This window comes from Leptinotarsa decemlineata, unplaced genomic scaffold, assembly GCF_025532065.1.
Source record: "Leptinotarsa decemlineata unplaced genomic scaffold, Ldec_3_MD MMD2_tig00004307_RagTag_RagTag, whole genome shotgun sequence".
Taxonomy (NCBI): Eukaryota; Metazoa; Arthropoda; class Insecta; order Coleoptera; family Chrysomelidae; genus Leptinotarsa; species Leptinotarsa decemlineata.
In genome coordinates, this window is record NW_027412606.1 from 6261276 (window position 1) to 6277826 (window position 16551).

Here is a 16551-nt window from a genome sequence, read left to right on the forward strand (position 1 = left end):
TGCAGAACCTTTTGGGAAGTCCAAAAGACGAAGTCGAGAATTCGGAAAAGTCTGGAATTTACGAAATTGAATGTAAGGACTGCGATGCAAAATATTATGGACATACAAAAAGATCTATTAAAGTGAGATATAAGGAACACATAGCACACTTAAAATATGGAAGATTTGAAAAATCAGCAGTCGCCCATCATATTTTGCAACAAAACCATTCCATAGACTTCAGTTCTTTAAGATTAGTTAGACAAGTTAATAACAACAGGCAACTAGATGCCTATGAGAGTGTGGAAATAAGTAAACATAATAATATTATGAATAACGACAACGGACCAATACCAAATAGCATACTATATAGCTTGTTGAAATAATATTGTTGGGTTTACTGATTACTACAAAAAGACACATTGTAAATATATTTAGATAGGCAATATTGTGAAACTAATTTTATATAGCTGAAAATTGTTCTATATAAAGCTGTAACATTTAAACATGCATAAGGACATATTGTAAATAATAGAAAGGCCAATTGTAAAATTAATTTAGGGTGGTACACTTGTATGGGTGGTATTACTGATTACCTACCTGTATGATGTACCTGATTAGTATAAGTAGCTTTAGTTTTGAGGAGTTATTAGTTTTATCTTCCTCTTGAAGATGATCACTTGGTGATCGAAACACATGTCAAGGTCTAAAAATAACAATTTGGTGTTGGGAAAAAACTCCAGTAATAGTCATTACTACACCAAAGGTTCCAAACAGTATATCACAAATGGCAAAATTCAATTCGTTCGAAGAATGATTCCACAAATAAATATAATTGGCAAAAGTAACAGTTATTCTGAGCTAAATAACGATTCTCATGTCGTTTTTTCTACTCACCCCTTTCACATTTGTTGTGGTAACGCTACTGGTGGTGATTTGCCCACGCCGGCATAGAAATTCCTTATTGTCATATGAACCTGTTCGGCATTCAATGGTTTTCCTGTTTAATAATAGATAGTGGTATAAAGTCCTTTTCAAATATGAAATTATTTTTTCATTTTATTTGATAGATAGAATTAGAACCCTTGGCGTACAATGATTCTATTGAATATAATTTCCTTCACCACCACAAAAATACTGTCTCTCGACATTAAAACTTCTAATCATTCTTCTAATCAGTAGACACTTTTAATCGTCATCTCTTGATGATTTTTTTATTATCTTTGAATATGTTTTCTCTCGAGTGCACCAAAATCTTCGAAACTTTGTTGAGCAAATGACTTGAGAGTATAGTAATTTAATGAAATCCAGAAATGGTAGATAAATGAATTTCATTTTAAATTATTGTACAAGAAAGCATTTGTTCAAAAGCAACATTTTCAAAAATATGTGCACGTTTGTAAGATATATGTTGACATAGTTTCAGAAAAATGCAACAGACCAGTGCCAGATGAAACCCATTCGAAAAGGAAGGAAATATGACGAAAATGAAAGGACAAATAGATTACGCGCGATCTGAGGTCGGGAAGCAAAAGTGGGTGACTTTCTAACGCTAGTTGCATACACACCGATTTTGGCCGGCCAGTATAAAATCGGCCGATATTTTATCGTTAGCGGGTGCTTGCACACTCACCGAATTCTTATCGGTCAAACAATCAGTTGCTTTGTTGTCGTAATCAGCACGCACTACCAAAACGAAGTTAATGCGTAGTAACTACAATTTCACCGAGCATTCGAGACTGGAATGGTCGGTAAAAAACCGGTGAGTATGCAAGAGTGTATTTAGTCACGTACGCCACTACTTCCCGATACTGCCGGCGATACAGTGGCAGTGGACGGCTGCTCACCGGTATTTTACCGGCGACGATCACCGGTAGGTATGTGTGCAAGGTCCCGTTCCAACATGTGGTGCACTATTGGAATTTGGACGACCGGTACAGAGTCGGCCGTCCAAAATCGGTGTGTGTGCAACTAGCGTAACGGTATAAAACGGATTATCGTGATTTCCGGCAAAACTACAAGTCCTATTGAAAAAAGTTGGGAAGCAAAATAGTAGATAATGAACAGATGTACAACTTTTTCCGACAAACTTTTTTTACATCACCTTTAAATTTATGCGAAGTATTCAAATAACCGATTGGTTGGTTTTTTATTTTGATTTTCTGCAAAAAAATATTTCCTCAGCAAATTTGGTAGAAACTCACCTTTTGATGTTCACCACACTGTAATTTCTTGAATCTGAAATATTTCTTTTTCCCCTTATTTTGATTCAATATCGAAATATACACCCTAATTTTCTATCGAAAATTCTCACGTCAAACCATCTGTTAAAAAAAAATCGGTGTGCTTCTTGTTTGTTGAAATCGCTACTTTGCGATAGTTTCAAAAAATATACATTACTATTGGAAATTATCACAGAAAATGCAGAAAAAAAAAAAACTCGAATCCAAAAATTTATTTTCATCATTATTCAAAATTTTGAGCTATTCATTGAAATTTCTACCTCAATTACTCGAAAAATGTGACGAGTTTAATTATCAAAACCATACAAAAACACCACTTTCGCAAGGAAAATGTGTATCTAACGAGAAAACGAGGACACAATAATAAAAACGTTGATGAAAAGATTGCAGTCACGAAGATTTTCCTGTGAACAAGCAGAAGATGCTGATGCCGACATAATTGAGACCTCGATAGAAATTGTCAGAGAAAGTAATAAAATTGTCATAAAATTGATATCGATCTTTTGGTACTTTTGAATGGATTGAATTCAAATAATGATGACACTTATTTTCCCAAGCCAGGTTCTGGAAATGAAGAAGCTATATTTTTCACAACCAATAGTTTCGAATATGAATCCTTCAAAAATATAGTTGATTTTCTGCATTGCTTTTCTGGTTGCGATACATCTGGAATCGCCAGAAAAGAAATGCATGGTAGATTTATTATTGGACGATAAAAATTCATCGAATTTGGCAAATATTTTTTATAAAAAAAACGAACGAAGAAGATATCAAAAAATTGAATTACAATTAATCAAATCTATTCGTAAATGTTAAAATTATCATCCATATTGGCAAATCTCCCACCCACAGACGGTGTAGCAGAACAACTTTGTTACAGGTGCAGTACCCGCCTATCGAAATGGTGACGGAGCAGCGTGACTTATATATTATCTAAGCATTAGTCACTGGGATGACTGTGACGGTGCCGATTACATTATGTTATAGGGTAGGAAATGTAGTATTGATTCATTACCATTTGTGACTTGAAGTAAAAGAATCGTTAATATATCGTTATACTGTGAATACACGTATGCATTCCGTAACCTTGTCCAATCTACTACACGGCTCATATTATCAGCTTCAAATTCGGTTGGGTAACGAACTGACGGCAACAGATTGTAGCTGGAAGCAACATCGCGTGGCGTTATGGCCAAATTTACAGAAAAGGAATTATTTCTCTAAACTATTTTCTGCACCAGTGAAACCAAATGTGACACTCTAAAATGTGGCTGCCGAAAACATGGTTTAAAATGCACAAAGTTATGCTCAAATTGTCATTGTTCAGAAAAATTTTCCATGTTGAAGAAAAATTGATATCTTTCACTAGTTCAGACTTCCATTGTCTACTATATAAAATGATTTGAAATCCCTGAAACAACTAAAAAAGAAGAATTGAAAATAAATAGCTGAAAATAACAATTATATTAACCAAAATAAACCTGAAATGAAATAATAGTGAAATAAAATACAAGTAAAAATAGAACAATTGAATGAATAAAAATAAATAAATGAAAAAAGAAAATAAAAATAAAAAGTGAAGAGATTCCAAGTCACGTTAGGTTCACGACATTTCGATTGTTAGTATCTACAATCGTCTTCGGGTGATGACTGGACTGAATCCTCCGAAAGATGACTATTTATAGGTCGTTCGAGTACTTTCACTTATCCCCGCTATCCATTTTCCGCTTCACTGGTTCCGTGGGAGATGACCGTTTGGCGGGAGTTGGCCATTTTTCGCTTGATGATGGGATTCCATATGTTGCGTATTTCTACGCTGGCTAGACTGAATACGTTGTTGGACAACATGAATGCGGCTTCCTTGAATTTTTTCTTAAACCAATATTCCTCTCTGTGTAAGATCTCAGCTTGGACCACTCGATGTTGTGTTCATGGCTCCAAACATGGTCTGCTATTCCTGATTTGCTGGTTTCCCCTCGTTGTGTGTGTTTTTTGTGCTCGGCAATGCGAACATTTAATGGCCACTTAGTTTCACTAATATAGGATTTTCCGCACTCACAGGGTATCCGGTGAATGCAATTCTTGGAATCGCAATCCGCGTTTGGTGGCTTGGTTTTCGTGAAGCTGCTACGGATAGTGTAACCGAATCTATTATTTCATTTCAGGTTTATTTTGGTTAATATAATTGTTATTTTCAGCTATTCATTTTCAATTCTTCTTTTTTAGTTGTTTCAGTGATTTCAAATCATTTTATATAGTAGACAATGGAAGTCCGAACTAGTGAAATTCATCATGAAACATTGTCAATCACCTTCAAACAAAATTGATGTCGTTTCGTAAATTTGAACTATGACTTTCAGGTGTACATTATAAAATCTCAAAATAAATTGAAACGGAAAAATGATCAACTTGGCACTGTATCTCAAAAATGTAGACACCTTTCCAATTTTTTGCGATATATGAATGAACCAACAGGATATGAGAATTTTTACTATTGGCGGGGTGCCAAGCATGAAAGTTTTGTATTTGCCAAACTAGACTATTCAATTTTGTCAACCCAATAGGATCAAAATGAGTTTCTCTATCAACTACCTGAGATCTATAATATAATATCAGTCCTCAAAAGTCAAAACTAGTACTGAGCTTAGCTGAGAATTAATTGAGGCTTACCTATTAATGTGCGATAGATGATAGGTAGGACATAGCCATTCGTTCAGAATTGGACGAAATAGAATAAAATAGAAATAGAATTTCTTTTTTATTCAATGACAAACAAATTGATGAATCATCTAGAGAGATGATTAAAGAATAAGCTTTTTGAATTCATTTTTTCAAATCTATATAATCTATGGCATTCCAAATTCAGTTCAAATCACCTTTAGTGTCCTTGAGATTTTTTTGTAATACTCGCGTATCTTTCATTTTGTAATGAATTTTCATCTGCTTTACTACTCCATAACATCAGGTGTTTCAGAAATAACAGCCATCTTGTGGAAGCTACATCTGTGAAATTAGTTGTAATTTATTCACTCTATTTTGCCAAATCACCATGGACAGACAATGTAGCATTAAACAACACGAGCAAATTATAGAATTGTTTTAACGAAATGGGTGTTCCGTTCGGAGAACGTACCGCGCGCCCTACCCTTTTAAAGGTCACCATAATCCTACCGAGAGGATTATTCGCAATGTGTTGGGTGAACTTGAGTCCACTGCTTCAGTAAGTGATCGACCAACACCTGTATGTCGACGAAATGCAAGATCTGCCGAAAATATCGCCGCTTTCTGTGTGAAAGTGTGCAGGAGACTTCGAGGCAGTCGATTTCGCGTCGCTTACAAGAACCCGGCCTTTCGCAAACCACAACTTGGCGAATTTGCTTCGTGACTTAGGCCTGCACTTGTACAAAATTCAGCTGACCCAGAAATTGAAAGTAAATGACTATAGACAATGACGTTTATTCGCTGAATGGGCTCTGGAGCATTTGGCAAGTGACCCTGGTTTTCATCGAAAAATCATCTTCAGTGATCAGATCCATTTCTGTATGAATGGATATGTGGACAAACAAATTTTTCAAATTTTGATCGATACCAATCCATATCCAATGTATCCCGAAAAAGTTACTGTTCAGTTCAATTTTTGGGATGGCGGCGTCATCGGTCTATATTTCTTTGGACATCAACATGGATCGCATGTGGATGTTCATTCGTTTGTGTACATTTTTTTGTGGAAAATATGTAAACTGATTATGATAATTACTTATTTTTCCCGTAGTATGCGCTGGTCAGGCCCTATTCCCTGAATCCCCGATACATTCAGGAGCCTTCTGCATCTGTCTGACTAAGATTCCTGCCTTTGTGCCTCAAGCCGGTATGATTTTGAGATTCGAGAGTAGAGAGACCATCATTCTACCAAGGACTCCAATAATCAGAACAACCATCTTGACAGAGTGATCTGGATAGAGTCTCCGGAGTTCGAAGAGAAAATCTCGATATTGTAGACGTTTTTTCTCTTTTCTTCAGATAATACTCGTCTCGTCAGGAACTAAAAATTCCACGACAAATACCGTCTTGCTCTGGTGGTCGACAAGGACTACATCAAGCTTATAAGCTTGTATGAGCCTGAGGGTGGGAAACGAATAATTCCAAAAATTTCGGCACTTTTCGTTCCCCATAGATGGTAGTAAATCAATCTTTGGACCGCGTTTTGTCGATGGATAAAGGCCGAGCTCGCATATGCTGGACATGCTAATAGCAATTGCACGCGACTAAGGTGTTTAAGACACCATCTTGGCATGCCATGATGAACTCCTCAGTTTTCGACTTCAACCGCAGAAGTGAGGTGATCTCTTGCGTCTTTTATATGAGCCTTTTTCTGAACGGGTTCCAACTCGGTGACAGAGTTGTGATCACCTCGTTCAGTGTCGAAAACTAAACCGAGTTCATCAGCTGCTCGGGCAGCTGCCCTCAAGAGAAATGCTCCAATTTCGGCTCTCTCATGGTCGCGGACCATGTACAGAAGGGGATCAGAACTCCTGACGACTTTACAGGCTACAGCCAGTGCAATTCTGTCATGTAGATACTACAAACTCAAAAGTCTCCCTGTTGTCGGAAAAAGTACAACCGTGTAACGGACGATTTGGGATGCAAACTCCTATAGAGATGCATCATTTTTCGGGTCTTTACGTCAAGTGGATACAGCTCCTTCCGAGTCCACTTCACTACTCCAAACGAGTAGAGTAAGATTGGAACGGCAAGCATATTTGTTGCGGCAACTTTGTTTTTCCCCGACAGTTCCGATGACCGGATCTGTCGAAGTTTGTGCTGATACTTGCCGCGGAGAGAGTTATTATTATCATTAACATTATTATTTATTTATTCATTAACGGGTAACACCCAATTAAGTTTAAGAGATTTCACAATAAATTATATGAATACAACAAATAATTACATATAACTTACTTGCTGAAAGTAAAACTAATTTATTAATAAAAAAAATAACAGTGAGAAAATAAATTTACTGAATTGAAATATTAATTAAATAAATGAATGATTAAGATGAGGAAAATTCAATAATTGAGGATGTTTATGTTTATATTTACTACCATTTATAATTTATTTCTGAGCGAGCGTAATGCAAACTTAAATTTTGTTTCGTTCAATGAAAAGAAGTCCAGATCGACTTTATTATCACCAATAGCAACTCTAGACAGGGGAGAATGTTTACCGTAGCTACAACGATGAAAATCTATTGCAAATGTTTCTGTATTATTTGTACTTCTAGAAGGAACATGTAAGACAATTTGTGCTAGCAATGCAGGGCAGTTAATAAGAGAATTTAATAATTGAAATAAGAGTTTTGAGTCAGTTTCCACTCTACGAGTAATTACTTAGCTTCATTATATCTGCAACCCTTCGAATATCATCTAATGAATGGTCTTTCAAGGGCATTTTTAACTTGAACGCCAAAAATTTAAGAAATTTGTTTTGTACCCGTTCACTGTTTAGTGCAGGACTTTCATAGGTGGGTGACCATATGAAACTGCAATAATCTAAAACTGATCTTACCAGGGTGAAATACAGCGTTTTTATACATTCAATATTAGAGAAGTCCTTTTGTTGCTCTGTTTATAATATAATTATAATGTAGGTGAAAGTCCGGTTTTTTATCCATCACTACTACTAAATCAGTTACAAATTCGACACGTGTTAAAAGTTCTCCCGATATGTAGTAATCATAGTTTACAGGTGTAAGTACTCGATAGTACGTCATACATTAACATTTATTCACGTTGATTTGTGAACATCATTCACTAAATCTGTTTAAATCTGTCTGTAATACCAAACAATCATCTGGTGTTTGAATTGTTTTAAACATTTTTAAATCATCTGCAGAAAGTAAGATGTCGGTATATTTTAAGTTAACTCTACTATCATGAATAAAAATGTTGAAAAGAAACGGTCCTAGATGGCTTCCTTGTGGTACACCTGATAAAACATTAATTTCGTGAGATATGTATTCCTTGACTTTTACATATTGAGATCTGTTACTAATATAGCTTGCATATAGCAACCATTCCAATAGTTTTCCACAAAATCCAATTGCTTCCAATTTCTCACATAAAATTGTATATTTGTATAAATTCACTTATAGGATTTTCGTACACTGGAAGATCGTAATATTGAAAGTATCGAAAAAACTGCCTTATCTCTACAATAACTTTTACGTAATATTTTGTGCTACCACTCGTTCAAAGGAAAGCAAGATTTTTGATCCTTCGGCATAATTGTGTCAATGAACTGCTTGTTAACCTATTTTACAAAAACCCATTCGAGAGATCCTTTGATGTAGCTTACAAAGGTATCTAATCTATAGTGATGAAATTCTTTTGTCGCTGAGATGTGAAAGAAAAGAAAATTTTATTGGAACTTCATTAGTTTTGACTTCCTTTGTCTAATGACATAAAATGATTTGGAATCTTTGAAAGAACCAATACAATTGAAAATTAAAAAGAATTGCTGAGAATATCAATTATATTAAGCAAAAAAAACCTGAAGCCAATTACTTCACGACGTTTTGATTGTTAGTATCCATAGTTGGCTTCGATTATCACCCAAAGACTACAGTGAAATAAAATGCAAGCAGAAAATTGAACAATTGAAGAAAAAAATTAAAAATCGTCTTCGGGTGATGACCGAAGACGACTGTGGATACAATCGAAACGTCGTTAAGTAACTTGGATCGAAATATCTTAATTTTAAATAATGTATTTGTTTAATTGTTCAATTTTCAAATTTTGCCTGTATTTTATTGCCTGTATTTTATTTAATGCTCAATATAATTGTTATTTTCAGCCCTTAAAAGCCCTTAAAATTGCATTTGAAACAATTGATCGAAATATTCTACTTGGAAAATTAAAATATTACAGGATATCAGGGATTGTTTTCGATTGGATTCAAAGTTACTCATTCAACAGAAGACAAAAAACTAAATTTGGAAAAGAATTGTCAGATGAACTTATAATAATTGAGAGTGGCATACCCCAGGGCAGTGTGTTAGGTCCATTGCTTTTTATTATTTACCTAAATGGTGCTAATCACATATCTGGATCACACTGTATAAATCTTTTTGCAGATGATACATTGGTTTATTGTATACATGAAAATTTGGATCAGGCAATTGTTGGAACGAATAGGTCTTTAAATAGCATTGCAACATATTTATTCAATAATAAACTGAAACTAAATGTCATACAAATCATACAAAAAGTATGATTTTGACATCATCTTATAAGTATGATCAAATTGTTTGGGCAAATGCTGTTAAAAAAATTAACAATGTTAGCATTGAAATTGTGACTGAAATAAAATATTTGGGTTTTATAATTGATAAAAATTCAAAACCAAATAGTCATGCTGATTTTATTTGTAAAAAAATATCTCTCTCGTATATGTAAAAAAGTGTCTGTGTATGCTAGGTTGACTCTTTTTAAAAGCCTAATACCTCATTTTGATTATTGTACAACATTACTTTTTCTACTTGGTAAAAATAAAATAGCGCAATTGCAAAAGCTTCAAAATCGGGCATGCGATTAATATTGGGTTACTCAGCAATTAAATCGATGTTACAGTGTCTAAACTAGTTTTCAGTTGAAGAACGTATATTATATATGACTATGATCTTTATATTTAAGCTGCATAAAGGATTGCTACCCAATTACTTTCAAAAATTCTTATTGAGAAATAATGAAGTTCATGATTACAATACGAGAAGAAATAACAATTTTTACATTAATAAAACTAACACTAAATTTGAAATGAATAGTATATTTCATAAAGGCTTAAACGAATTTAATAAACTACCACAATTTGTAAAATAATCTAATTCAATAAACCATCATCATTAAAGAAGTATATTAGTGACATCTCATTATGATATTTGTAATTTTTTATTTTTTAATGTGAATAACCCAACAATTTATGTATATTTGGTTTTCCTTGACAGGTACTTTAAAATATTATTATATTTACATAGTTAATGTCGTGAGATATTTATGAATTTGTAATTTTTCTTTTTTTGTATATTAGGCTTGCCCACTTAATAAATAAATAATAATAATGAATAATAATTTTTTTTTATTTCAATTATATTAGTTCATTCGGAGATTTCAAATTGTTTATGCCATATTAGACAATGGAAGTCCAAACTTATGAAATTCACCATGAAACATTGTCAACCACTTTCAAACAAATTTTTTTGGAACCTATACAATTCATTAATTTTTCCATTCCAACAAACAGATTATCAAGCTGTATATTTAAATTCAGATGAATTGTATCATATATTCAAATTTGTTTGATAAGTTCAGATATATTTTTTCTGAATGGAATAGTAAAAAGGGTTACTGAAAGTAAAATAGTTTTCAGTGAATCGATGAATATTCCACTGAATGGTTTTCAAATTTTTCGAAATGGTTTTCGAAAGATACACTCGGTAGATAAACAGAATCAAAACAATTTTGTGATTGAATTATAGCAAATCAATCATCACATTCTATTCTGAAGATATTGATAGTAAAACATTTCACGTTGAGACAAATCAGTAATTGACTATTGTAATTTTTGAAAACTCGAAAATAAACTTCAACTATCAGTGAAATTTCGAAAAAGACAACTCACCTGTACATCAATGCTGGTAATCGATGGAAATCTCTTCTTCATCAGTTGTGACATCTTGATACTTTTAGATTTAAATAGGTTTAATTGAACTATACTGATATGGAAGAATACTCAAGAATAATAATTGAAAACGCAAAAACTAATGAATTCTAAATAATAAATTAATTAACATCACGTTAGGAGTGTTGGGATTCAGAAAAATTGAACGTACGTAAAAAATATCCAATGGGGAATGTTCCTCTTGACGAAAATCAAGTAGTTTTCATAAAAGAGCTCTAAAACAACGTATTTCAAACTTATCATTTCAACCTTTTTCTTTAAAAAATTATTTGAATACTTAAAAAAGATTATTGAAATAATGCATTCAACATTCGTTTCTATTTCACCATTTGGCAACATCGGTTATATCTAATAAAGGATAATGAATCTGTTACCTGTATGAGACAAACAATAATGACATATTTCATAGGCTTTCTGTTTACTTATGTTCCGAGTTCCGAGACATTCTGTTACATATGACATTTTGTGCACATAACCTATATTCCTCTATATAAATAAATAACAAAACAACTGTTGTTTATGTGGCTTGTGGAGGTGGTATTGAACTATAATTTATTTTTGCCTTAATTGTTGATTTATAAAGATAATTTTTTTTAAAGTAGATTATCTAGGTACGTATAAATTATTTCAACTTGATATAGGCGCTGTTGCCAATATATGAATTAGAAACAAATTCCTTTGAAAATTGAAACCCAACATTTGGAACATCAATTTGAATACTTTTCGAAGGGAATTTGAAAAACTTATGAATTAAACTCAACTTTATTTTGTTCAAACTTGCATTTGCTGTAATAACCCAAATTGAGGAACATTCCCCATTTATGTATTCCTAACAAATGCACCACGTTCAATTTTAATCACTTCTGAAAATGAAAACTTGATATATTCGAGACCACAAAATCTCTCCATCTGAGATGATCTTTTGCCAGAATTTTTTCACGGACACATGAGTCGGTTGAATCTCATGTCAAATATATTTTGCTATATATGTTGAAACATTTATGAAAAAATTTGACATGGTAATTGCTACCTGGATATATCCTTTCCCAACCAGGATTATCAAAATATACCGTTATTTATTCAATACTAATTATTATTTTAGACTCAAAAGTTATGAAATCACGTTCAGATACTCAATCAGAATTGGTGGCAACTCCAATGTGAGTGGTTCAATGATTACCACTTTGTAATAATATTCAGCCACTCGCTTCAGTTTCTTAAAATCAACTGCACTCGAAACTACTTTTTAGTTTCATATAAGTGTTGGGGATTTCAGAAATTAAAGATATTTTTAACATAGACTAATAGTTAATGTAGCCAATTCATGTCAAATTGAATGACACACTAGAAAACTAACCCAGAAATGTTAAAGAAATGTTTTCTGTGCCGGTCAACCGTATTTCAGAAGAAGAACGAGTTGAGAAGCATGTCATTTCTTGTTGGATTGAATTGAAATGAGAGCGAGAGCTATATATATTGAACAAGTTCAATATGCGAGACTATAAACCGGCCTATAAACAATTACAAACAAACCAAGATGGGGAAAAATGGTCTAGTTTTTGCAAATAATGTACTCAAAAGCTATTGACGGTAGAGACATTCAAATTGAATTTTTATGAAATGGCACCTTCCAACAATTTTATTTTGTTCATTCTGCTCGCTTTGATTATTTTTAATTCAGGTACATTGCAGAATATCACTCATATCATAAACTATAGTTATTTCTCGCGGTTCCATTCGCGTTGATTCCATTTTGTGAATAACAATTTGATGAAGAATGTTAATGAAAGCCTGGAAGTTAACGGAAATGACATCGAACATATTGTGAAATAGTTCAAAAATTTAGTGTGAAAAGACAATGCGATATTAAGTATTCCTCGCTCCTTTGTGAAACATTCAGAATAAACATTTTTCACTTCTTCGCTTTCGCTGATTTTATTGAGGAAATCAACAAAAGTAATATCAATGGCAACACAATCAACGGATAAAATGTTCAAAATTATCCCTATCTAGTTTCATACAATAATACAGTCTACTCTTGAAAGCGATCCGTACATTATTACGAATTTTATCTCGAAATTTCGACTTTATTCTCGTAATTTCAAAATTACCACTTCAAACTCAAAATTCCGACTTTAAAGTCGAAATTTCGATATTAAAGTCGAAATTTCGAAATAAAAGTCAAAATTTTGGGATGAAATTCGTAATTTCGATATTCAGAGGTCATTTCGAACATTTTATCCGTTGATTGTGTTGTCATTGATATTACTTTTATTGATTTCCTCAATAAAATGAGCGACAGCGAATTTTCTTTTTTTTTTAATAAAACGTTCAACAATTAATTTCTCAATGACGAATGAACCAATTTTGAAAAACATCACAGAAGTGATAGAAGGATAAAAGACCTTTCGAATGATGTATCACTCGACCCCCCATGCGATTGTGAAAAATATGGGGGGTAGTTGCTGTTCGCAGGGGGATGAAGTTTCGGGTATAATTTCTATATCAGAATTAGTCTCCCTGAAAAAAAAATTGAAGTATTCTTTGAAATTTTCGATTACATGTCCGTTTCTGATTTACAGGGGGGTCAAGTTTTTGTTGGAACGCCCTGTGTGTGTAAACTGTCAATTATTGATACGATGAATAATTTGTACAAACAATCAATTCAATAGTTCAGTATATCATCCTCAATGTTGGGAATAAATTATTCAGTTTTCGATTTCACATTCTTTCTTCTGACTTTTTCAGAAATTTCGAGCTTAGTTCATTCGGTTTTTGTTTATATTTGTGATTGGGAATTCAGGTTTTGATACTCAGGTTTTCAACACATTTTTTAGGATTTAAGGATATAAAAAAGTGTCAATAATTTATGAAAAAAATATTATCGAGAGATTAATAAAAATTAAAAACGTATATATTCTTTAATTTTTTTTGGTAATAATTGATAAACTATTAGAAATAAAAAATGAGTTGAATTATTTTTTCAAAAATTATTGAAATTATCAGCTCTAATGAAGGTTGTAGGAATTCCTCAAAACATTTCAATAGTTCCCAAAATATTATTCATCGAGTTTACATTCATTCGAAAATTTACCCCCTTCCACAAGAAACTTGTTTGAAATTTTCTGTCTGTCAATAGTCTTTGAGTAATGTGAAAATTTTCAACCTCATCTTTTATAATTGTTTATATCAGGTTCTGTACATTTTTGAAATATCACTGGGAATGAAGTGAGCTCTCACACTCTTTCCAACTGTGAACTAGTTTGAAAAATCAATTCTTGTCCACCCAGTTTGTCTTCAACCTTCACCTACAAACTATGTGAAAAGCTGGTATAAAAACTATGTAAAAATCAATTTTCCACGGAACCACCCACTGTCTCGATCGGAGAATTTTCTACGCACTTTAGAAATCCGAAATGAAAAATTTTCGCGCCGACCGCGATAGTGTTAGGCCGCAGTAAGAAGGAAACTGGCGAAAAACTCAACTGTATTTTTAGCGGTGCTCTAGAACGAGCTATTTCCATCCTACGGCCGCGAATAGCGAACACACACAATCATTGACAGCATCATTTTATTCACCAACAGGCTCAATTACTCTTAAAAAATGTTAATTTCGATCGATGTAGTTTTATTTTTACTTTCTAAGGTAGCGGTGAGGTAATTGCCTTGATTGCCAATGATTTGTTGCATTTTACTACGTACTGTCTTGATACATCAAACACTGGGAGTTGAGAGGAATCAACTGTATTTTTAAACCTCTGCAAATTGTACGCTGATTCATTAGCAGGACTTGATACAGTTGAAACTTTCTGGGTCGTTTGATATTAAATATTGTCACATAGTTTGAATCGATTTTGAACTCATGGTGGTACCCTTTTCATCAACGAAACAGATTCTATGTATTTCTAAAGATTCATAGGAGTGGCTATTGTAGCTATTGTTATCAACATGTTCTATGATTATTCATCCAATCAAGAATGGACAGTAATTCCTCCGGCTTGCCACGTCGATAGTTTAATTACAATTAGTTTAGTTCAAAAGTACCTTTCGGGAAAACTTTTTTCTTTGCCTTCGAAAAATATGGCGTGAAGATGAATTGCTTTTGAATTCGAGTGCCGCTTGTGAAAATGCAAGAGTAATGTCATCTTCTAGGCACTCCGCAAACTGCAGTTTGAGGAGTGCCTAGAAGATGACACTACGACCAACTGTCGAAAGCGCTCGCAGATAATTAATAGAAGATCCTTTTTGTGAAAAAAAAAATAATATTAAAATATATGTATATATATATATATATATATATATATATATATGCTTATTGGGCATCGTCATATATATATATATATATATATATATATATATATATATATATATATATATATATATATATATATATTATATATATATTATATATATATATATATATATATATATATATATATATATATATATATATATATATATATATATATATATATATATATATATATATATATATATATATAAATTAGATAATGTTAGCGACTGGAGAAATGTGTGGTAAAATGGATTAACAGGGTTTCTCAGTCAAAAAAATCAAACTCTGCTTTACTTTACCAAGCTTTCGCTTCTAATGGGAAGCTTCTTCAGGGCCTATAATTTTATGATTTTTGAATATTTTCGCCTTTGAATAACATTACAAATCATACTTACAGTAAAAATGAGTGAAAAACAATAAATTGAAGATATAAATTGACGTAAAAGTTAACATGTATACGATTTTTTTTTGTTGGTTTGACAAATGTCATACCTTCACATAAATGTCATTTTTCAATGGGTATGATGAATTACTAGATCTTTTATTTTCTTCATCATATTTCAGTAGGTAGGTGTAAATTTTACTAAGACTATCAATATCAGTTCGTTATGAAGTTATTGAGATTAGAACAAAATATTATCATCACTGAATGGTACAGAAAACCAACATCAAGTAATAGATTTATTAATTATCATTCCTATCATCCAAATAAAATGAAAATCAATTTAATGAAATCATTAAAAAACAGAATCATCAAAATTACCCATCCCGATTTACGAAACCAAAGTTTGTCTAATTTCAGTAGAATTCTGATCCAAAATTCTTATCCTAAATCTTTAGTAAACAGAATTTTATTTTGTGAAAGAACAAACTTTCGAAATAATATTGAAGAAGTTGAACATAACAACGTTATACCTTCATTCATATATAAATCACTCCCATATATTCAAGAATAGACACCAAAATTATTTATTGTATTCCGAAATAATAACCTCAAAATATCTAAAACAAATGTCACTTCTATATCTAAATTATACAGTAAACTGAAAGCTCCAATTTCAAATAAACAAAAATCCAATTTAGTATACAAAATTTCTTGTATGGATTGTTCTAAAACATATATAGGACAAACATCTAGACCTCTAGGTAGTCGCATCACTTCCCATAAGAGCGATTGTAGACGAAATGTTAATTCTTGTGCATTAACAGAACATGTTAATTCGGAGGATCATAAAATGAATTTTGAAAATCCAAATATTTCAGATAGAGAAACCAATACAATTAAAAGGATATTTTTGG

The 16551-nt window shown here is 32.4% G+C and overlaps 1 protein-coding gene across 16 annotated transcripts in view; it reads right to left on the reverse strand.

The window, feature by feature from the left end:
* LOC111504733 (uncharacterized) overlaps positions 1 to 16551 on the reverse strand; it is a 398322-nt gene that overhangs the window by 334726 nt on the left and 47045 nt on the right. Inside the window, exons 1-2 of one of the 16 annotated variants that reach the window (XM_074178852.1) lie at positions 14271 to 14422; positions 10899 to 10992 (exon numbers count right to left, since the gene is read on the reverse strand). The exons of 12 other annotated variants lie outside the window; for them this stretch is intronic. In XM_074178852.1, coding sequence (XP_074034953.1) covers positions 10899 to 10952 — 54 coding nt within the window. In that variant the 5' untranslated portion in view covers positions 10953 to 10992; positions 14271 to 14422. Of the gene's footprint in view, positions 1 to 10898; positions 10993 to 14266; positions 14423 to 16551 lie in introns of those variants that run through there. 3 more of the 16 variants (XM_074178851.1, XM_074178854.1, XM_074178853.1) reach the window with 3 other exon arrangements.